A 24250-nucleotide genomic window follows, 5' to 3' on the forward strand; every position below is an offset into this window, starting at 1 on the left:
CAGACAGAGACATAGACAACCAGAGACGAAGGGAGGACAAGATCGGAGAGACAAAGAGAAGATAGATGGAGAGAGGGTGGAGTGACAGATATAAAGAAAAAATAAATAATAATAATAAAAAAGAAACAAACCAAGCAAAATCACAAGCAAACATATACATACAGCTCTAAAAAATATATATAAAAGACCATTTAAAAATGAAGAGTTTCTTTCAAATTTTACCAAATTGAAAACCTCTTGAATATAATCAAGAGGAAGATGGATAATTACAAGCCATCAAACCAAACTGAACTGCAGGAGTAAAGGCATAAAGTTATCCAAAAGCAGTGTGTAAGACTGGTGGAGGACAAAATCCAGGGTTATTCCACCAAATATTGATTTTTGAACTCTGAAAGCTTTGCATCTTTTTTGGTATTTCAGCCATATTCTTTATTCTTTATATTCTTTATATTTTCTGCTAATATAAATGCTCTAAATTACAATATTTTGATTTGGAATTTGGAAGAAATGTTGTTTGTAGTTTATAGAATAAAACAACAGTGTTCATTTTACTCAAACATAAACATATAGATAACTAAATCAGAGAAACTGATTCAGAAACTGAAGTGATTTCTTATTTTTTTTTCCAGAGCTGTATTTTATGTGGTAGTGACAAGATACTACTGCAGATCTGCAAATGATCTGCAGATGATCTGGAGATGCTCTGGAGATGATCGTATTCCCAGGATAAGAAGCACATCAATAAAAATCTAATTAAGGCTCATAAATTAAATTTGACGGGAAACAAATAAGCAAGTTAAACGAAAGCAAACAACAGCGAGATGACAGGAGCAAAATGAATGAAATGAATGAAAGGACTCTGTCAGTGTAATGATGATGAAGAAGATGAGGCCTACCTCGGGGTCTGGAGCCTGCGTTAGGCTGTCTAGGCTTCTAGCCGGCTGTTCATTTGAGAAGCTCAGGCGCCGCCGTGTCACTACAGCGCAACGGTCAGCCGTCCGGCGATCAGAGAGAAACATATTGAGCCGGAATGGACAACCCAATTAAAGGGAAAGTGGGTGTGTAATGGATATCTGTCACCTGTCACCTCTCATTCTGCTCGTGCACAAAAAAGAGATTGATGGATGGACGGACGGGTGGGTGTCCAGGCTGGAGGGAGGAAGGAGGATCGGGCTTCGGGAGTCCAGATGGTGACAGTTTACGGCGACTGAAAACCAAGCCTAGCTCTCTAGCCCCGACACACGACCTGTCATTTCATTTAAAATCCATCAAGGGTTATTGGAAAGGGTGGATTACGTCTTTTCTTTCACCCCTCCTTTTTCTTTCAGAGGGCTTATAAAGAGCTCCTCCTCAACATATGCTGCAAATCAGCCTTGATTAACTTTTTTTTATGAGTAGATAATGAAGGCAGCATCAGAGAGTCATTATTTTGGCTCTTATGGCATTTTAAAAGTGTCAGCCTTGTGCATCCGAGATAGGACTGGACAATAATTCAGTATCAATATACACTTAATAGTATCGTCATCAAAAGGAATGGTTTCAAAAATAGTTTCACCCCGATGGAAGTGTGGGATTGCTCATATCTATATCAGATCTACAAAGTCTTCCAAAAGTGTTCATAGTGTTTATACCACTTTTTTCACATTTTGTCACCTTACAACACAAACTTAAATGTATTTCAATAGAGATTTTAAGTGATAGACCACCATAATCTCAAACTCAGACAGGTTACTTTTCCACCACATATATCGCTTTGTATTTAGGCCACACAATTCAACTTTAGTCACATCTGACCAAAAAACCTTGTGGCAATCTGCAAATGTCTTTCTTTCCATAATAGTTTTTTTTTCTTGCCACCCTTCCATAAAGGCAACATTTGTGAACTTCTACTTATCCTATGGACAGATTCTTCTACCTGAGCTGTGGATTTCTGCAGCTCCTCCAGAGTGACCATGGGCCTCTTGGCTGCTTCTCTGACCAGTGCTCTCTTTGTTCGATCTGTCAGTTTAGGTGGACCATGGCCATGTCTTGGTAGGTTTGCAGTTGTAGAATTGAACAGTGCTCACTGAGATGCTCAAAGCTTGGGATATGATTTTATAACCTAACCCTGCTTTAAACTTTAAACTCCACAACTTTATGTCTGACATGCCTCTTGATTTCCTTGGTCTTCTTTGTCTGATGCTGTTTGTTCTTTAACAAACCACTGAGGGTTTCACAGAACAGCTGTTTATATTCATACTGAGACTAAATTACACATAGCTGAACTCTAATAACTTAACTAATTAAGTGACTTCTGGAGGCAATTAAATGCAATGGAGTTTATTTACTTTTGTGCAACTTAGTCTTGGTTTATTACTTAAAATCTCAATAAAATACATCTAAGTTTGTGGTTTTAAGGTGACACAATGTGACAAAGTTCTAGAGGTACATTGTAACGACTGAAATTTATAAATTTATCATTATATAAATTTTACCCATATCATCCAGCCCTAATCCAAGACCTCCAAGAGAGCAAATTCAAACCGCTGAAACATGACTGAATTCAACTGCTTCAAAAGGCTCTGGATTTTCCTTTAGGGAATAAAAAAAAACACCTGCATTGCAGGCCGTCCACAAAATCATCGTGTTAATGTATTCAATTGGATTCAAAAGCCGCCGTACAGCGATTAGGCTGATCCCACAGCCAGCTATCAGAGACGTTATAGCGTAGCTGTGTTGTAATATGCATAAAAGTGATTTACAAGAACATGCCCAGGAACATTACAGCAGATACGATTCCTTTGACTGATATAAAGCAGGAACGAGGCTCTGCTGCCAGGCATCTGATCTGACGGAGTAATGCGCAAAGCAACACAAACTAATGGAAACCATAAACACAACAGAAAAAAAAACAGAAAAACAGATTTAATGACAACCGAAATGACTTGAGAGGAAACATGAGACGAAGTGATGGAATTGTAAACAGCTAATAAAGCCTGACATGAGACAGAGTGAGCGAGAGAGACAGAGAGAGAAAGAGAGAAAGAGAGAGAGAAAGAGAGAAAGCGAGCGAGCCAGCAAGCAATACCAATACATACCTTTCCATCCTTTTTTCTACTAAATTAAAAAAAAAAATTCTAAACCAGACTTTCTTACTGGGATATAAGTTAAAAGCATGCTTCCCCTTCACACAAAAACATAAAGCAAACTACTAAAAATAAAGGCTCTGACCAAAAAGTATAAGAGTACAAGAAGATAAAATAATGAAGCGAAGCAATGTATTATTTGGAGGTAGCTAAAACCTTGAAAGAAACTTTCCAAAAATCACCATCATCTATTACAATCAGATCAATGTCAGAAAGATACTTTGATTTGACCAACACGCTGATATGCCACATGTCTCGGAACATTGGTTACCACCAAACGTTCCTCAGAAAGATTCCTTAGATACCAGCAGACTTTCCATTGAGAAGTTCTTCAAGAAACCAGTAGAAGTTGCTGCAATTTAACTAGACAGATGTTGGGTATCAGTTTAAATACCTTGCCTTACCCTGAAAGTTTCCTTAGGAAACCAATAGTTGTTCTAGAAATTGACAGATATTGGCCAACTGTCAAAAAAAACGTCCAACTGAATTTATTTCGGCAAACCAACAACGGTTCTTCTATAGAACTGGATAGATGTTGGACAACAGTTTAGAAACCTTCCACTTAAAGATAAAGAAGTAGAGATTATTATTATTATTAAGTCCAGAGCCCTTCCACTGAAAGGTTCCTTAGAAACCACCAGTGCTTTTTCTATGAGATTTTGGAGATTGGCCCAAACCTTTCCACAGAGAGGTTCTTCAAGAAACCACTAGTACATACTGCTTTACAACTGGACAGATGTTTGGCAAGAGTTTAAACACCGTACACTGAAAGTTTCCTTAGGAAACCAATGGTTGTTCTTATAGAGAAATTGACAGATATTTGCTAACAGTCAAAAAAACTTCCAGTAAATTACTTTTAGCAAACCAGCAATGGTTCTTCCTAGTAGAATTTGACATCAGTTTAGAAACCTTCTACTTAAAAGTAAAGAAGTAGAGGTTCTTTTATGAAACTGAGCAGATATTGGTCATGAGTCTAAAGCCTTCCACTGAAAGGTTCGTAGAGAAACCAGCAATAATGCCTTTTTTCTAAAGCATTAATCAGATATTGGCCATTTGCCAACAACTTTTGCAGCCAGAAGCCAGATGCTGTTCTTCCATGGACTTGGAAAGATATTGGCCATAAATCCAAAACTCTTCCACTGAAAGGTTTCCCAAGGAACAAAACTAGAAGAAGTTTGTCTAAGGCATTGTGCAGATATTGGCCATTGGCCCACACATTTTCCATTGAAAGGTACCTTAAGAACCAGTAGTGGTTCTTCTAATGGTAAAGGACAGATATTAGGTCCAAAATCTTTCAATTGAAAGGTTCTTAAAGAAACCAGTAGGTTTACTGTGGTATTGGATAGATAGTGGACATCAGTCCACAAACTGGACAGATATTGGGTTATTGATCCAGAAACTTTCCATTTAAATGTATTTAGTAGAAACCCATTGATTGATTAATGGACATATAGTGGGTATCGTACCACAAATTTTCCATTAAACAAATTTTCCATTAAACTGTTTCCTTAAGAAACAGGTAGAGCTTGTCTAAAGTATTGGATAGATTATGACCATTAGTACAGAAACCTTCTACTGACACTTTCCTGAGGAAACAGTAGTGGTTCTTCATTAGAATTAGACAGGTATTGATAATCATTCCAGAAATCGTCCTTTGAAAGGTTCGCCAACATACAAAACCAACAGAAGTTTTTCTAAGGCATTATAAAGATACTGGCCATCTGTTTACAAAATGCCCATTGAAAGGTTATTTAAGAAAACAGTTGTAGTTCTTCTGTGGAATTGGACAGATTTTGCCAATGATTCCACAATCTTTCCTTTGAAAGGTTCTTTAAGAACCAGTGGGTTTACTATGACATTGGACATTGGGTATTAGGCAACAGTCCACACAACATTTCCATAGAGAATTTTCTTCAGAAACCAGTAAGGATTTTACTGTGGTATTAGACATATAGTGGGCATCAGTCCACTTAAAACCTTAAAAAAATCCTTAAGAAACCAGTACTGTTTTAAAGGAACTGTACAGATTTGAAATATTGGGCATTAATCCAATGAACTTTCCATTTAAATGTTCCACAGAAAATCAGTTGTGGTTCTTCTGTGCAACTGGACAGATATTGACCATCAGCCCAGCAGCATTCCATTTAATGGTTCTTTGAATAAAGCAGTAGTGTTGTTTCAATGGACAGTAATGGACAGATATTGCATGGTCCCACAGATTTTCCATTAAAAGCAGTGTTTTTCAAAAGTATTGGATAGATTTTTCAAATTGGTCCAGAAACCCTCTACCGACACTTTCCTCAGGAAATCAGAAGTGTTCATTAAATAGAATAAGCCATTAGTATTAGATTTTACACATCTATTCATACATATTGGGCATATTGGGCCCTATAGTCCCTTTATTAAAAGGATACTTAGAAAAAGGCATCAGTGATTTTTCTATGGAACTGTCCCTGACATGGCATTACATCCTTGTTTTTAAAAGCAATCTGATTCTCAGAACCCATTAGTCTCCAGTTAAACCTCTCCACTCCACATACAGTACAAGTATCTCTACAGCAAAGCCAGTGACGCACTCCATGCTAAACAGGCCTCCAAAGCATGCTTGGTATTTATGCCAAGCCTCTAGACAGTACAACAGTACGCTCCGTTGTTTAAAGCTAGTGATTTATTTTACTGTTATTGAGTCCACACACACACACCACACACCAATTTTGCACTCTCTCCCCAACGATTAAAGCATCAACGTTTCAAAAGGACCCTACTGCAGCCATGCCACATGAAATGACAGTAATAGATGGCATTAGTGTGGACGGCAGCATGGTTCATTTGGATCTTTGGTCCCCGTGATTGAGCCTAATTGTGTGAAAGCCGCGCGGCCAAACACCGAGCTGACGGGCTAAGAACAAGGGGCGCGGGAGTTATTAAAAATAATGGAATCCGCGCCGAGCCGTCCTAATAATCAATATAAGTGATAACGCTCTTCCTATGAACCACCCGAGCTCAATTACACACGCGCCCAGCCGCCGTCGCGCCACAGCCAGCATGCACAGCCATGTAACACAATAATTAAAGCACTGCAAAATAATTCAATTATCTTTATCAGAGATGACAAGTAAAATGAAATAATGACAATGTGTAATTGCTTTCAAAAGCGGTTATCTCCGAGCAGTGGCAAAGGAACTTGCACGGGCTAATTGGGCTTGGCTTGCATTTTCCAAAAGCTGAAGAGAGAAGGAGGGGGCGGGGAATGTGGACAGTGTGGACGTCCTGCTGGCACCATTACAGGTCAACACTCTGTGGGCAGAGGCCAATGTCAATTGAGTTCAACCTCTTGTTCTGACCTGAGATCAGCTTCTGACAGTTTCTTAAAACAGTCAGAGCCCCTAGCATATGCTGAAAAGGGAGAACGAAAACGGTCCAAGATCACCTAGGGGACCGCGAGAGTAGATGATTTATGGGGCGAAGACCGGACGTCAGGATCTGTCTCTGAAAATTAAACTCGCCCACAAAAGGTCACTACATCCTGAACTCCTCGCGGACACTTTTGGAGGACTAATAGATAATTATGACTTCTTTAAACGGGAGGTAAGGGTCCTATTCACAGGCAATGACATTTCCATTTTATAATCCTATTATACTGCCTATTATTGCCAGAGCTTGCGATAATACGTGGCCAAACCCAACGGGACTCGACTATTCTCCTCAGGTTTGGCAGTTGGTCTGGAGTTCAGACATCATTTCTTAATAAATATCTGTCAGGCTTGGGTCGGGTTTAACACACCATTATTGCCCTGCAAAAGCTGCCAGTGGCCTTTTAGTCGTAATAGGATGGACCTTTCTCTAATAACTGGTGTGAAAAAAAAAAGCCAGGCTGGGTTGTGTATGAATACAGTATTGTCAACGTTGGGTGGTGGTTGAGTTTAAAATATCCATTGGCAGAAAGGTACAACAAAGGTATAATTGTGTTGGTACCAAATTAAGGACCAATTAAAAAATATATATTTTTCGCAAAGTACAACAGAGGAGGCCCACCAATTATTGAAAATATCTGTGCAAATTTCTCTCCAATAGGTGAACCACCTCCGGGTCCAAAAACCTTTTAAAGTGTTCTAATACACCACATGCACTTCCAACCACCCAAAGTGATTGGCTGAGATCTTTGACGACTGCCAATGTTGCCAATGTTTGCTTGGATGGAAGGAACTAGAAGTAAGTCCACACTCAACAATGGCGTGAACCACAACCATGAACAATGTAGAAAAATGGGCTGAAGAGGGATGTTGATTACCAAAAGCACTTTTACCAACAACTGCATAGAGGAGTACACTACTAATATCGAAGGAAAGATAAGGTTTTAGCCACCTTTAGCTACCCTAGCTAATGCTAGCTAGGTAGCTAAGCTAGCTGGCTTTTCCAAACATTAAAATACTAATAACAGCATGAAGGATTTATAAACATTACCTTTGTGGTAAATGGCACTTGCTTTTAGTTTAAATTAACTTTAACTGTATGGTGTAGTATTGACAACAACATTAGGTCATTTTAGCTAGTGCTTGAAGCTAGCATGTTGCTAATGTCACTAGCCTGACTCTCCAAGCCCGGTCAACAGTGCTGCTAATTCTGCTAACCTACCGCTAGCTAGCGTGTTGTTAATGCTGCTAGCCCAACTCTCCAAGCCCGCTCAACAACGATGCTAATGCCGCTAGCCCAACTCTCCGAGTCCAGTAAACAGCGCTGCTAATGCTCTTAGCCCTATTCTCTAAGCCTGGTCAACAGTGCTGCTAATTACACTAGCCAGGTGTTAGCCAGAGTATCGCTAATGCTACTAGTCCAGCTCTCCCCGCTTAGCGGCGCTGATAATTCTGTTTGCTAGCATTTCACTATTCCAACTATCCCAACTCTCTAAGCCCAGTCAGCGTCGCTGCTAATTCAGTTAGCCTGAAGCTAACTTGTACGTTGTTAATGCTTATGGTTAGTGTGTCACTAATGCTGCTAGCCTGACTCTCCTTGCCTGATCAGAGGCGCTCCTAATTCCGCTAGCCTGATTCTAGCTAGCGCATTGCTAATGCTGTTAGCCCGACTCTCCAAGCCCAGTCAGCGGCACTGTTAATTCCTCTTTCCATCTATGCAGAAACACAGAAAATTCTAAAGGTTTAACAAACTTTCAAGAACCAGATCATTACATACTAATCCACTCTAGTCGACCCGGTTTGTTCATAATTATTTAATTTAGATATTTTCATAAATCAGTGAAGTGCCTCTTAACTTTGCTGCTCTTCTAAAGTCATTAAAAATAACCTCCTCCGCTGTTGTGTGTCTGTATGGCCTCTGTAGAAGCAGACTTGGGAAAAAAAGAGAAAATGAGAAGAGAGACGCACTTATACCTCCCTACGAATATTAGTTTAAGGCGTACTGCAGAGATCTGGCTCTCATATTAATTTTTAGACGTGTCACATATAGGTTTTTGCAAGACGTTATTTCCCTTTAGGCTGAGGAGGAGAATAAATCATGGTGTGTTGTGCGGCTCGGAGTTGGGACTTATTATTTTGGAGTAGTCCTCCTCAGAGGCTTAGAGGAAGGGCTGGATCATGACCAGTTTTTCCGTCTAGTCCGGGATGCTGGAGTGAAACGCCAGTGGCTTAGGGCTGCGATCAAGATCTGGAAACAAACAAAGCCTGGTGGCAGATAGGATAGCGGGATTCGCCCGAGGGTGAGGCAGAGCGGTTTTCCATGCCCTGCTTTATATATTTTTTACGTATATTGAAGTACAGATGCATCGTTCAAGCTCCAGAGCTTATGTCCTGCACTTTACCATGCGTGAAACAGGCAGAAAAAACAGACAGACCATGACCAAGCAACAACATCAACTAACAACACGTCCCTTTTCCAGGCTCTTCAACGTGATACGATGAGGTCTGATAGGAAACAGTGCCAGGAGCTGACTGCCACCTTGTTTTCACCTATCTGGCTCTATCTGGATCTTGTTCTCTGCTCATATTACTGGGAAAAAATGGTGACGAGGTGCATTTCTGTCCTTAGCAAGGTCTTTATCAATAGTTATTATGCCTTACGCCTTGATTTGGGTGATATTTTACAGACAATCTTATTTTCACGAGAGATGTTCACAAGTCTTTGGGCACGAGTCCGAGTCAAGCTTAACGTGGATTAATTGGTGCGCAGATTTGGCACTTTTTCCAAGCAAGATAATGGACAGTTTTGGGGGCAGAAATGGTGAAGTATAGCATGTACCTCTCAGAATTATAGTTAAAAGGTGCGTTTTAGCATTTAAATAGAAGAAATGCTAGAAGATAATAAGCTAATAACAACATTTAATAATAACATAAAAACAGATATGAAATTGGAAAATAACCTAAACTAAAACTAAACTCAAAACGCTAAAAAAATATATAGTCTAATGAATTCCAAAAGATAAAAATGAAATAGTCAATACAGCAGTAAAAAAAGGAATGAAGTAATATTACCAAAAAATAAGCAAATATCCCAAAGTAAATAAACTGCTTCTGGGCGACAAAACCAAACAAAGGAATAACAAAAAAACAAAGAAATGAACAAAAACAACAATTTAACAGCCGCTAAAGTGGTGCTAATTTCAAAGCAGCATCTTAACAGCCAGAATATGCAGCAAAGACCAGCAGCGCTATGAGACGCAACACCTATAGAACAGAAGGAGCAGCGGCGGCGTGACAGTTCTAGTGAAATCATTTTGAATTGGGTATTGAACCCATGACCCTGTCATCAAAAACCCAATACTTTAACCACAGAGCCACCATCAACCCAACAACTGTTGCTTATACCAGCTAAAAAAAGATGGGGTCAGTTGCCCTAGGGCCCAACAGCGGCCACAGTTTGCCAAATCTGGACATTGAATCCACAACTTTTTTCAATTTCCAGCTACTGTAACCACTGAGCCACAATTCTTGGCAATCAATAAATCCTATATCATTGGAAAGCCTATTAATTCCTCTTTTAAATGCTGTTACACAAGAACATGCATTTGTGGGAAGAGCAGTAGAGCAGAGAATGTGCTGAGGTTGCGCCCATGAAAACAAATTGCCAAATCTTCTTTGCCAGTCCCAAAGAGCTTATTCTGCTATTGGTTATTACTATACTGGTTTTATTACTATACTGCCACTATACTATACTAAACTATACTCCTATATTGTTACTCGAATGTAAAAAAAAAAACAAATTCATACATAATCAGAAATACAAAACACTGATTTTTGTAAAAAAATCAAATCAAAATAAAAAATCATTCATGTAAATATGCCCCACCAAGGGCAGGTCAAATGCAAAAATGCAAAAAAAAAAATACATACAAATAAACACAACGGGCCAGACTGAGGTTAATTACAATTACTGAGATTATGCCAAAATATTGTATAATTACTTAATTTTAAAATAGGGCAGCACAATATTGAAAAAAAAATATTTTTTGTTCGGCACTATATAATGTGATATTAATCAATGCAGGGCCCATGACGTCACCAGCCCTGCCCCCCCCACCCTTGTGTCCGGGCCAATCAAGAGCTGAGTCAGCACCGAGCACTCAAAACTCGAGGAAAACAGCAAAACAACAGTATTTGGCTTTTTAATCAGGCATTTAAATGGCTTTTTAAAAGGTAAATAAAAGACCAACACATGCACTTCCTCCACATAACACATGCATCCCAAAGCATGCTGGGAGTTGTAGTTCAGGCCCTGACTGTGGAAAGAATCAGCGCAGCTGTAAATACAGTATATTTGGTATTCTGGTGTCGTCACATGTGTTCAATTAGCACATCAGGCTGGTGTGAACCCGGAGTCTAGGAGATCATGACACTGGATCCATCCTCACCAGGCTAAGTTGATGCGTATTGACATGTACAGCTGCAGTCTATTAGCGCCTGAAACTGTGAAGTTGAACAATCTATCACTGTGTGAAACTGTGTAAAATTCATTCAATATGATCTATATAATGCCTTTATTAAACCATAATTAAACCTGCCAATTGACTGATTTTGATTTCTTTTGAGTGGTGGTTAAAGGGACTGAACAACAATTTTATTTATTATTTTTATTTGTTTACTTCTCACATGCCAATATTTTTATAACATAATAAAAAACAGTCTCTTTCTTATTATTGAATCATTAACACAGACCTTCCTTGAGGCTGTAAGTGAGACCTGCAGTTCGTTTTAATTGTTGTTCTGGGTTCTTATGTGACCTCCTGGATGAGTTGTCCATGCCCTTTTGGAGTAATTTCAGTAGGATGCTTCTGGGAAGGTTCCCCAGTGTTCCATTTTTTCTCTATTTCTGAATAATAGTGAATCACTGAGGTTTCCTTATCTGTTGTATTTTTTGAGCGATGACATCCCAGCACGGTAAAGCTAAATCTACAAGAAACTCATTGAGAAAAACACCTAAAAAAGTAAGATCTCCTTCCTCAAACAATATTATTTACCTTTAGTGCTTCAAACATATTTATATGATGTTTCAAACCAAATAATATCAGTAAATAAAGACTCAAAAGTGTCCACAGAAAAAGAGTGAAACTACCTGCTTTACTCAAACTAAAGCTAGGTATGGTGTGCGCACTACTTTATATAGTTTTTATTTTACTTGCACATTTTTACTAAGTAGTTATTTTGCACTAAACATTTTACATTTATTTTTTTAGACTAAAAAGTTAATATTTTTGTGTCCTGATTAAAATACTGAAAGGCATAGGCTTCTCTGAGTATCAGATTTTTAGTATCGAGTATTATTGATTATCAAGAGAAATAACTCCGTCTGATGCTGTTTCTCCATGTATTTTATCAAAGTAATAATTAATAAACCATGTAATGAACTATCATCAATATTCTTATGATTTCAACTCATAAACACTCTAATCTAACCATTTTAAAAAAGATACATTAGGTGTGAATATATTTAAAGTCTATACATTCAAAAATAAGTAAAAAAAAATAATAATAAACAGGCGCTTGGTAAAATTTTGACCAAAACATGATCAGTTCCAGGAAAATATAACAATTCTGCTTCCTATTACATTTTAATTGATTATATTTTTGAACAGATGTATGGCTTCTGGAGTAAAAGAGATCAGGGCATGTGACTGTCTGATATAACTATATCATATATGTGTTATAAGACCTGAAAATAACCTGAAAAAAACATGCCAAAACAGCCTAGGGTTCAAAGGGTTAATATTTGTTAATTTATTTGACTATGTGATCTTCTGTTTTTACACAGTATTTATCAGTTAATTTACAGAATAATATCATGTTTTTTTTTTTCTATTTTTTATATATGTTCAGATTTTTAGTGAGATTTTCAACATATGTGATTTTTTGTTTTTACACATTATTTATCAGTCAATTTACAGAAACATATCAGTTTTTTTAATACAGATTTATTTCTGTTTTTGGGCAGAAATGTATATACATTCCTTTGCCCAATGACATAGTGTATGTTCTGTTTTTAATAGGATTTTCTCATTTTGTGGTGTTCTGTTTTTTCTATATATTTACATTTGTACATTTTTCTATATATTTACAAATAAATTTCACATTTTAAACAATATTTTTGTCAGTTTTTTCGATCTATGTGATCTTCTGCTTTTATACAGTATTTATCAGTTAATTTACAGAAAAATATCATGTTTTTTTTCTAAGGATTAATTGTATATAAAAAGAGCATGCTCGTTCCTCTCTCTTCAGAACGTATTTTCAAAATTTGTTTTAGGCCAAAACTTTTAATTAATGAATGAATGAATGAATTAATTAATTAATTAATTAATTATGCTTGCTGTTCTTTCCACGTCTTGCCGCGAACGTAACCAGAAATAAAGGGAAGGATCTTACTGTGAGCGGTGAGACCACCATGCCAAGACCAGTGCTTAAGCTTCCATAGCAGTCCATAAGGGTCCTTCACTGGAGACCTCCAGAGGCCAGACTGATCCTCACTTACCATTAATCTGGCCTTACCATTAACCACACCCACTTCTACCAGTCCATTCTAACTGGTATTAAAACTCAACAGGTTAGCACAATCAGCATATCGAGCAGTGGAACATCATACAGATTCATACTGGTGGAATATGTGTAGGTATGTGATAGCATTCTATAAACAGAACCCTTCATAAAAAAACTTAATCGAAATAAACAATCATGTGATTTCGAGCTGTTGAGTGAACGTTCCTGTGTGCTGTTGGTTCTAGGGCTTAAAGGAGGGGAAAAGCAGGGGAGGAAGAGGAGGAGGAGGAGGGGTAAAAAAAATAAATACGGGGAAAATAAGGTAGAGATGAAAAGTAAACAAACACAAACAGCATCCAGTCTGTTGGTGGCAGCTTTTATATATATATTTCCGTGGTTATATTTTGCAGTGCTGGATCAATTGTGATGAAAAAGTCATAAACACACAATGCAGGCATCACACATCACACTGTATATATGTTAATATTGAAACAATGCATGGATTAAGTGAAGGATTAAGGTGATGGACATGGTGATGGATGAGAGTGAAATTATGTTTTTAAAAATACATTTTCAATATTCAATGTTCAATATCAATTTCACTCAGATTGACCCTTTAAGGGAACAGAGTAAATACAGACATAATAAACAGTACATATCATATAAAAAACCCCAAGACATACTCTTTATAACCAGTGCCATCATCCTGTCATAAACTAACAGTGAGTAATCCAGCTGGGAAAAACAGTTAGTATTATGACTAACATGCTCTTCATCTGTTAGCATCGTGCAATTAAGTAACTTTTCAATGATATTCTAATATTTTGAGATGCACTATTATGTGTCAGTAATGCTTGGATATTTTTAGTCCAAAAAGTAATGAAATATTTGAAAATCTGTCAGATTTTTAGGGGATTTTCCAATCTATGTGGTTTTCTGTTTTTAGGCAGGATTATATATTTATATATGGATTTGCCCAATGACATAACACATGTTCAACTTTTAATTTAAATTCTATATTTTAAACAATGAGCCTGATTGTAAAATACACTGAACATTTATATTTGTTCATTTTAGTAACATTTTTAAGATTTTTTAGTAAGATTTTCAACCTATATGATATTTTTGTTTTTACACAGTATTTATCAGTTAATTTACAGAAACATTTACGTTTTTATACAGATTCATTTCTGTTTTTGAACAGAATTTTATATACGTTGCCCGATGACATAATATGTGTTCTGTTTTAATATAATTTCCTCATTTTGTGGGGTTCTGTTTTTAAAGATGTAATTTTTTCTATATATTAACGAATAAATTCCACATTTTAAACAATGAGCCTGATTGTAAAATACAATGAACATTAATATATTTTTTTCAGTTTTTCGACCTATGTGATCTTCTGCTTTTACATGGTATTTATCATTTAATTTACAGAAAAATATCAGTTTTTATATACGGATTAATTGCAGAAAAACAGAAAAATTTCAGGTAATGAAACTTTCTGTACATTTTTCAATTTTCTTTCTTTTTTTTTTTTATCGGATTGATGTTTTATAGTGCAGTGTCATGTCATCGATCTGTTATCAGCTATCAGTAAGTAATCCAGCTCAGAAAAACAAATAATAATTTCCTTATACGTATCACCAGTCCAGCTGTTAGCACTGTGGCTAATACGGTTCTTTAATTTTTTTTTAAAGAAGTGATAAATCACTAACAAATAATAACAGACACCCAGGTTTTCTATTTAATTTGGACTATTTTATTTGATTTAGACTTTAAAAAGTATGTCAAATATCTAAATTCTTTGATATTAAGACCTTAAATTGAGACATATTTGTATAAGTGGTCTAGAATCTGTCTCCTAAAAATTCTGTCTCTTATAAATTCTTTGTCATTTTTAAAGGTGAACAAAGTCACATCAAACAAATCTAAATTGGCCTATTGTTGTAACAGATATACAAGATATACAGTATTCAAGCTGAGCACAAAGGGCAGAATTTGCTATATATGATCCAACACTAGTATGGATCAAAGGACGGATGGGTATGGGATGGTTAGATGATTGAATAGATAGAAATGAAGAAAGGAATAACCAGTGTGATGCTGGCAGCCATTTTCTGGAGTGTTATTGGGTGAAAGTGTGTGCACAAGTGAGGCATGCAACCAATATCTTTCCCTGTTCCACTTTAACACACTCCACACACACACATTTACACTGTGATCAAGCTGAGAGAGAGAAAGAGAGACAAGCTTCCCTCTGGAATCAAGGGTAAAAAAAAATCCATATCACAGTTCAGATACCCCTCACCAGCCCACCTCTACATCCATCTGTTCCATTAAAACCAGCACCAGCAGTGGTGTTGTTTTATTTAAGACGTATCGATGATGCCGCTGAAGCAGTGGTTATTAAGGGATGGTAGAGACTGGGATGACTGGAATGAATGGAAGACGAGGAGAAGTAGGTGGGTGTATTAGGGTTCTGGAACCGTTCCAGTGGATTAGTTCAACACAATACAGAAGTGCTGGTAGGACATACTGGCTTGGGCGGTGCGCTGGGCGATCTCGTTGGTGAAGGCTCCCATGCCCTTGGTGGAAATGGCCGCCAGAGAGAACGTGTACTCGGTGTTCGCTCGCAGACCTTCCACCATGTATGAGGACCTGGGCTCGAAGCTCTTCTTCTCCTGTTAGTGTGAAAGATAGAGTTATTAATAGTAGATATGTTAGATATGAAAGGGTTTGGGAAAGTATTCTAATTTCAAAAATGATCTTAAGTGCAAGGTTACAAAGTACTTTACAGCTACAGTTGCAAGAAAAATATGTAAACCCTTTGGGATTACTTGGATTTCTTGGAAATGTGTTCTGATCTTTATCTAAGTCACAACAATAGACAAACACAGTCTGCTTAAACTAATACCACATAAAAAAAAAACGATATATTTGCATGGTTTCATTGAACACAACATGTTAACATTCACAGTGAGGGGGGAAAAGTATGTGAACCCCATAAAAAAACACACACTAGTTTTGAGGTTGCTGTTCTTAAGAAGCATTGCTTGATGTGAATCATGCCTCGCACAAAAAAAGAGCTCTAGCTCAAGAATTGTATGAGACTTGCATGAAGCTGGAAAAGGGTTACAAAAGTATCTCTAAAAGCTTGATGTCCATGTGTCCACTGTAAGACAGACGCTCTACAAATAGAGAAAGTTCAGCACTGTTACTGCTACTCTCCCTAGGCATGGTAAAGTCCTGTAAAGATGACTGCAAGAGCACAGCGCAGAATGATCAATGAGGTGAGGAAGAATCCTACAGTGTCAGCTGTAGACTGAATACAGAAATCTCTGTCACATGCTAACATTTTTGTTGACTAATCTACAATAAGAAAAATATTAAACAAGAATGGAGTTCACAGAGGAAGCTACCCTGCTGTCCATAAAAAAAACACTGCTGAACATTTGAAGTTTGCAAAAAAAAGAGCACCTGGATGTTCCACAGCAGTACTGGCTAAATATACTGTGGGCAGATGAAATCAAAATTGAGCTGTTTGGAAGGAACACACAACGCTATGGGTGGAAAAATTCAAAATCTCATCCCAACTGTGAAATATGATGCAGAACACATTTAATGACCAATTTATGCAGAAATCCAAGTAATTCCAAAGGGTTCACATACTTTTTCTTGCAACTGGATTTTGGAATCCCATAAAAATTCTCAGTACAACTTTAAAATAAGACTACCTTTATAAAGGGTTTATAAATGGCTTACAATTAGTTTATTAATGGTTACTAATTAGGTTGTAAAGGCCTTAAAAATCATTAATAATCAGTTATAACACATACATAGAAAGGGCAACAATGATGTTTGCCAAAGATTGAACCCACAGCCATCTATATTGTTGCCCTTATTACGTATGTGTTATAACTGATTATTAATATTTTTTAAGGCATTTACAACCTAATTAGTAACCATCAATAAACTGACTGTAAACCATTTATAAACCCTTTATAAAGGTAGTCTTATTTTAAAGTGGTACCAAATTCTCTTATAGCACCTAATTTTGAACCATTCCCCACGATTCCACCAACAAAAGTAGGTTCTGGAACCAGTGTTTACAACGACTAGACGCCATCAAAAATACAGATCAGCCCAACAAACGCATTCCGTCTGCATTCCTTACATCAGAATACGCCACCTCCACAAAAGCATTTAAACTTGTTTATGAAACATCAGGGGGGAATCATACCCCGCTTTCACCCTGCGTCTTATCACCCAGCTCCAGAAGACGCTTCCCCACCACTAACAATCAGGGGTCTCACCTGAGTGCCGTACTTGGCTGCTTTGTAGATAAGCTCATAGCTCTTGATGGGCTCTTTAGAGAAGGGAGGGTCCCAGAGCAGCTCCACAGCGGTGTCTCTCACTTTGCCCGTCCGGAATTTCCCTGGCTGCCCGGGCACTGAAGAATAAAGAGGTTACGAACCATTTATGATGTGAAATAGTGTTAGATTAACATGACATAGTAAAAAAAAAAAATGCTCAAATAACAGCATCATTTGTAAAAACCATATAATAACATGATTGAACTGATTTTGCTATTTATAGGTTTATGTTTAAGTAAAATGAACATTTTTATTTTATTCTATAAACTACAGACAACATTTCTCCCAAATTCCAAATAAACATTTTGTCATTTAGAGCATTTATTTGCAGAAAATGAGAAAATTGGCTGAAATCACAGTTTTCATGCATCTTGGCATCATGTTCTCCTCCACCAGTCTTGCACACTGCTTTTAGATAAGTTTATGCCTTTACTCCTGGTGCAAAAATTCAAGCAGTTCAGCTTGGTTTGATGGCTTGTGATCATCCATCTAACTCTTGATTATATTCCAGAGGTTTTCAATCAGGTAAAATCAAAGAAACTCATCATTTTTATGTGGTCTCTTATTTTTTTTTTCCGTGCTATATATTAAATAACTTGGCGTTAATGGAAAATGGAAGTTTGAAAAAAAGTAAAATAAAATGAGAGTCTATTCAAAGTAAATTTTTGGGCATTGTTTTTTATTTTTATTTATTTATTTTTTTTGTTTATACCAATATTGAAATTAAATTGCTTCGGTCAAAATTAAGAAATATATTGTAATATTATTTTTTCCATATCATCCAGCCCTCTATTGAGTGTTTGAACTTCTTGATTCATTACCAAACACTTCATGCATTACTGAGTGGGTTTAAACAGATGGGGCACCAAAACCATGCCAATAAACTGGTTCCCAATGACAGAGGAACTGGCAACCCCTACTTCTAGCCACTCACCACCAGGCATGACTTTCACGTGCACAGGATCAGAGAAGGGTCCGTCTCCAACAGAGGTGAAGGCCAGCACTCGGATGGTGTAGGTCTCGGAGGGCACCAGGCTCTGGATGGTGGTGATCACGCTGTCCTGCACGTTGTGGATCTGCCAGTTGCTCATTGGCTGAGAGGGGTCCATGGTGTAATAGACGCGGTATCCCTTTATCTGGCCGTTCGGCTCCTCTGGCTCCTCCCACCGGACGATCACGGTGTTCTGGGAGATGATCTGGGCCTGGATGTTGCGGGGTGGGCTGGCGGGGGCCTGCTCCCCGGTCCTGGCCTCCACCTTGTTGCTGGGGGGGCCTTGGCCGATGGTGTTGAAGGCAGATACCCGTATCTCGTACTCGGTGTTGGGGTACAGGCCGCCGATGCTGTAGCGGGTGGTGGTGATGCCGTCCACGGTCTCGAACTTGCTGTCCGGCGATTTGGCACGATACTGGATAATGTAATAAGACACGGGGTCTGGGTTTCCCGAATCCCAGGTGATGGTGACACTGGTCGCGGTGGTCTCTGTGACGATGGGGGTCCCAGGAGCTCTGGGTAAAGCTAAAACAGAGGAGATCAAACCAAAAGAAGGTCATTATACTGAATAAAAATATAAAGAACTTAGATGGTATTTTTAAACTAAACTAATTAATCAACTTTGATCAAAACTCTGTGGAACAAAATTGGAGATATATGTTTTTCTTTCTTTACAAAAAGCCATTAAACTTTGTTTTAAGCTTTAAACTACAATAGTGTTTTACATTAAAGAGGATTTTTTGGATATTTGAGAATTTCTGCACAATTATAGCCCATGAACAAAATTATTAAATGTGAAAATCAATCAAAACAGTGAATCAAAGAAAAAACTGCAAAAAAAAATTCCACTTTATATCAATTCTGTTGCATTTCTATTTATCTGTTTATCAGTTTGTCTAGTCTCTGTAGAGAAGTACTGCCAATATAATAGGACTCTCTTGGCCAAATCAATATAAACCTACTGACTGGCGTAATTTCTAATAGCAGGTGTGGGTTACAAACAGCCTGCCATTCTTATAGTTGATTTTATTTTTTAATTTACTTATTTATTTTTTATTACTGCTTATACTTTTTCATACTCCTTTATGCTCCTAGTTTTTTAATTCATCTGTATCTGTATTTTTTATTACATTTGATTTTTATACCTATGATTTTATGATTCCTACTAAATTCTTTTTTTATTTTATTAGTTTTATATCTTATTTTAAAATATGTCTTTTTTTCTTGACAATACCTTTTTTCTGTGTACATATTTCAGTACCACTTTAAAATAAGACTACCTTTATAAAGGGTTTAAAAATGGTTTAATATTAGTTTATTAATGGTTACTAATAAGGTTGTAAATGCCTTAAATTATTATAAATTATTAATAATCATTTATAACACATATGTAGAAAGGGCAACAATGACCTGTTGTTTGCCAAATAGTGAACCCACAGCCATCTATATTGTTGCCCTTTCTACGTATGTGTTATAACTGATTATTAATGATTTTTAACCTAATTAGTAACCATTGTTACTTTACATTGTTAACAATTGTAAATCATTTATAAACCCTTTATGAGGGTAGTCTTATTTTAAAGTGATACCCATATTTCTATATAGTTAAATCATGATCTGAAGTCGAGCCCTACTACTGCAAAACATCAAACGTACTTCCCGCCAGTGAAAGCTCCTGCTTACATTTAACTATAACCTGTGCCACAGCTTCTATGATGCTCACCTTTGTTTTTTTCTTATGTAATTTTTGGTTAACTTTTTTCATTTTTGTTGTTTTAGCTGTCTTTTAACCTTCCTTTTAAAGTTTCTATTTTTTAGTTCTCGTTTATTATTTTTTATTCTCCTTTATGTTCTTAGTTTTTTATTCGTCTGTAGTTGCATTTTGATAATTTTTTATTACTTTTGATTTTTTATTTATTTTTTATTTTTCTTTGACAATCCCTTCCCTGTGTATTGGCTCGACTACATTACAAATGAGGGAAATAGAAATAGAAAATGATTGATATACCACCAATGAAAGCTCCTGCTTACATTTAACTATAACCTGTGCCACAGCTTCTATGATGCTCACCTTTGTTTTTGTCTTATATCATTTTTATATTTTAAAAAAATCTTTTTTTCATTTTTGTTGTTTTAGCTGTTTAGTCTTTTGACCTTTTTTCGATTTTTTATTCGTCTGTAGTTGTATTTTTATTTTTTATTATATTTGATCTTTTATTATTTATTTTTTTCTTTAACAATCCCTTCCCTGTGTATTGGCTCGGCTACATTATAAATGAGGGCCACCTTCAATGTACTCCGAGTTTAAATTAAATTTGATTGATTTATTGATGGATTGATTGATTGATATACTGCCCGCCAGTGAAATCTCCTGCTTACATTTAACTATAACCTGTGCCACAGCTTCTATGATGCCCAGGCTGCTCATGGCCACGCAGGTGTAGTTGGCAGACTCTCGAACGCCGTTCAGCTCCAGAACGTTCCGCCCCACCGGCATCTCGTCCTCCGGCGTCAGGTCTTCAGAGTTCAGCATCCACTTCACGTAGGGCATGGGGGAGCCCACCGCCACGCAGGTGATGTTCACGCTGCCCCCCGGCATGATCTCGTGACTGGAGGGCAGGATGGTGAAGCGAGGCGGCACTCGGCGAACTGCGGCAGAGACAGAAAGAAAAAACAGACGGAGATAACAATAATGGCAAACGAAGAGGCGGGATCATTTTATATATATATATATATATACATATACTCATATATACACACACACACAGGGTGTACACGTCTATAGACACAGCTGAGGAGCTGACCGTAGCAGCTATCATTACATTTAAAGGGCATGTTGCCAGAAATAACAGAATGGTACCAGACAGCTGTGGTATAGTGATAAAAACACATAAATTAAATCCAGATCATTAAAGAAATAAAAGGTCAGCCAAGTCGCTCTAATAAACCTACACACTCTAAGCTGAGAGGAGACATTGTGTGTGTGTTTAAGGGCACAGAAATCCTTGATGTTTGCCATTTCAGGTGGTACTAATGTTTTGCCAGAAAAAAATTCTGACATTAAATAAACCTGCAATAACCTTAAACTTTGTGATCCTTTTTTTTTTTACAGTGAATTTAACCTAGATTGTTAAATCTTGTTAAATCTTGTTAATTATTTGATTATGAAAGAAATATTAGAAGAATTAGAATTAGATTATCCTTGTACTTTTATTAAATGTGATTTTTTTTTGTATCGGCAGATCATTTTGCCTAAATTAGTAAATTGTCTTAAGAATTAAAGCTTAAAACAGGCAAAAATATCTGCCAAAGAAATCATACAGTTGCAATAGATTAAAATAAGAAAAAAAGTTAGAAAAAGTGAGAAATAAGTCAAATTATCTTATAAAATTCTGACAATGCAAAAATAACATTTGTCAGATTTTTAAAACCACATTTAAGATGATTTCATTTGCTAAGATTATTATTATTATATTTTGTCTTTTGCAGTGTATAACACTGGCAGTATGAAGTATATTTAAAAGTGTGCTTATATAAAAATATCATCCATATATATATATATATATATATATATATATATATATAAATCAAGAAGAGTTTTTTTTTTGGTGTGGTTACAAACCAAACACTACTATCCCACAAGGCAATGCAAAATACATGGTTAGTACTAAATGGTTTTGTACGTTAATATTTTGTATAGTAATCTGCCACACTCACATTATTAAGATTATTAAGATATGCTGTATATTAGTATTAGTATATATTAAAACAATTTTAGTATAGTAGATAAGTATGTAGTAGACAATTGGGATGCAGCCATAGTTAATATACACTAATGGGGGGCAGTATTCCAGAGACTACACAACATTTTTGATTAGAGACTTTTGAATTCCATTGCTATCCAGTAAACTAACCCACAGAGCACTTTATTAGGAACATTATAGTACTATAATACTCATTTCTGGCCTGTTTCAGTTCTTAAAACAGCTACAGCTTTAATTTTCCAATGGCATTGGTTCCACAAGATGTTCAGAACAGTCCTTGGATATTTCGTTCCATGTTGACGTGACTGCTTTACACAATTCCTGCAACTTTCTCCAGGATAACCTCCAAGCTCTGGGACTTTCTCATTCTAACACATCCCATAGGTCTTCTACTGGATTCAGATCTGGTTAGCATGACTAAAAGACCACCATCATGTTCATTAAACCAGTTTGAGAAGTTTCAGTTTTGAGAAGCACCCCTAAGGAAACTGTGGTCATGAAGGGAAGCACAGGGTCAGCAAAAATATGGGCCTAAAATGTGGCAAGACCAATTTCTTCAGCCCGGACTGTTGACTGCTGACTTAGAGCAGGTTGAATCCATGACTTTAGGTTGTTGGTGCCAAATCTCAAACTTTAAATCTGTTTGATTGTAGATCCTAAACAGAAATGGAGCACAATTCTTGAGTTCTTGGCCGATTTAACTGTGAGCCACTGGAGCCTCAGCTATCGGTTCTTGGTGGATTTAAGTGGAACCCATTGTGGTTCTTCTTCTTCTTCTTCTTCTTCTTCTTCTTCTTCAGTTGTAGCTCATCCTTCTCAAACTTGTTGAGTTGTTCTCTTTATTCTGTTCTTCATTCTTTTCTCTTCACCATAATTGTAATAATCAATGTCTTGATCAGAGCTACTGTAGCCTTTCTGTCAGCTCCAACCAGTCTAACTTTTCACACTTTTTTTTTCCATTTGCAGAACTAACCTAAAGTGGATGTATTTTTTTCTGTGCCATTATTGCACCATTCCTAATAACTCCAGAGACTGTTGTGCTGACAATTCCAGGAGATCATCCTCCTGGGATTTTCTGCACACACCGCTGCCAGATGACTGACTGAATACATAAATAATTGCATGAATGTGTAGGTGTGCAGCCATCCCTAATAAAGTGCTCCATGAGGAAATGTCTCGAATGAATGCAATGCGGCGCATTTTAAAAAGTGCTGAAATCTGATTTGTTACAACAACAAAAAAAAATCTAAAGATATAGAAGGCTGTTTTCGGATTGCAAAATAAACTCTAGAGGTTTCCTCCTCAACACCAATTTACACTCCACTCAGGAAGCGTTTTACAAAAACACTACTCTACCTTCACCGGCGCGGCCGGGAGGGATGCAGACACTGAGAAAAACAATAACGATGCTTATTTGGAAAAGGCTGGTCATCCCACCCAGCTTTAATTTCACTCGGCAGCTGATTCTCCAGCTCCAGCCTTTGTACGGTCGGAGTTCCCCACGGATTTAGCTGAACAATGGCAAACGTCTACAGGATTTCTGTGCCTTCAGGGTAAAGATCAGACACAGCTCCAATCAATAGTTACAATAGATATGGACTTCACACACACTACAGGCTTAAGGAGCATCTAGGGCTGGGCAATATATCATAAATATCATATTTGCCTATTTGATACAAAATATTTAAAATAAGAGACCACTTAATGATGACATTTTTCTTGATTTTACCAAATTGTTTTCTTTGCATTTCTTTGAGGTCTGAAAGCTCTGCATCTTTTCAGTTATTTCAGTATTTCTCATTTTCTGCAAATAAATGCTCTAAATGACAATATTTTTATTTGGAATTTTAGAAATTAACATGTATGTATAAAATCTACATGTTTGTGTGAAAAAGTAAACCATGTAAGTAAAATAAAGTCCAGTCATTCTTAGAGTCATTATAAAAAAAAAAAACATTTTGATAACAATTAGACATTAAGAATGTCATCTCAATTAGAGTCTATAAACTAATGC

At 36.9% G+C, this 24250-nt stretch overlaps 1 protein-coding gene across 18 annotated transcripts in view; it reads right to left on the reverse strand.

Annotated features, from left to right (window-relative positions):
• ptprsb (protein tyrosine phosphatase receptor type Sb) overlaps positions 1-24250 on the reverse strand; it is a 281301-nt gene that overhangs the window by 87547 nt on the left and 169504 nt on the right. For 17 of the 18 annotated variants that reach the window (XM_049478946.1, XM_049478941.1, XM_049478945.1 and 14 more), the window contains 4 exons: positions 20852-21121; positions 18416-18997; positions 17422-17558; positions 15645-15789 (listed from right to left, as the gene is read on the reverse strand). In XM_049478946.1, the coding sequence (XP_049334903.1) occupies positions 15645-15789; positions 17422-17558; positions 18416-18997; positions 20852-21121 (1134 nt within the window). Of the gene's footprint in view, positions 1-15644; positions 15790-17421; positions 17559-18415; positions 18998-20155; positions 20247-20851; positions 21122-24250 lie in introns of those variants that run through there. The other variant, XM_049478951.1, reaches the window with a different exon arrangement.

Source organism: Astyanax mexicanus, chromosome 4 (genome assembly GCF_023375975.1).
Source record: "Astyanax mexicanus isolate ESR-SI-001 chromosome 4, AstMex3_surface, whole genome shotgun sequence".
Lineage (NCBI taxonomy): Eukaryota > Metazoa > Chordata > Actinopteri > Characiformes > Acestrorhamphidae > Astyanax > Astyanax mexicanus.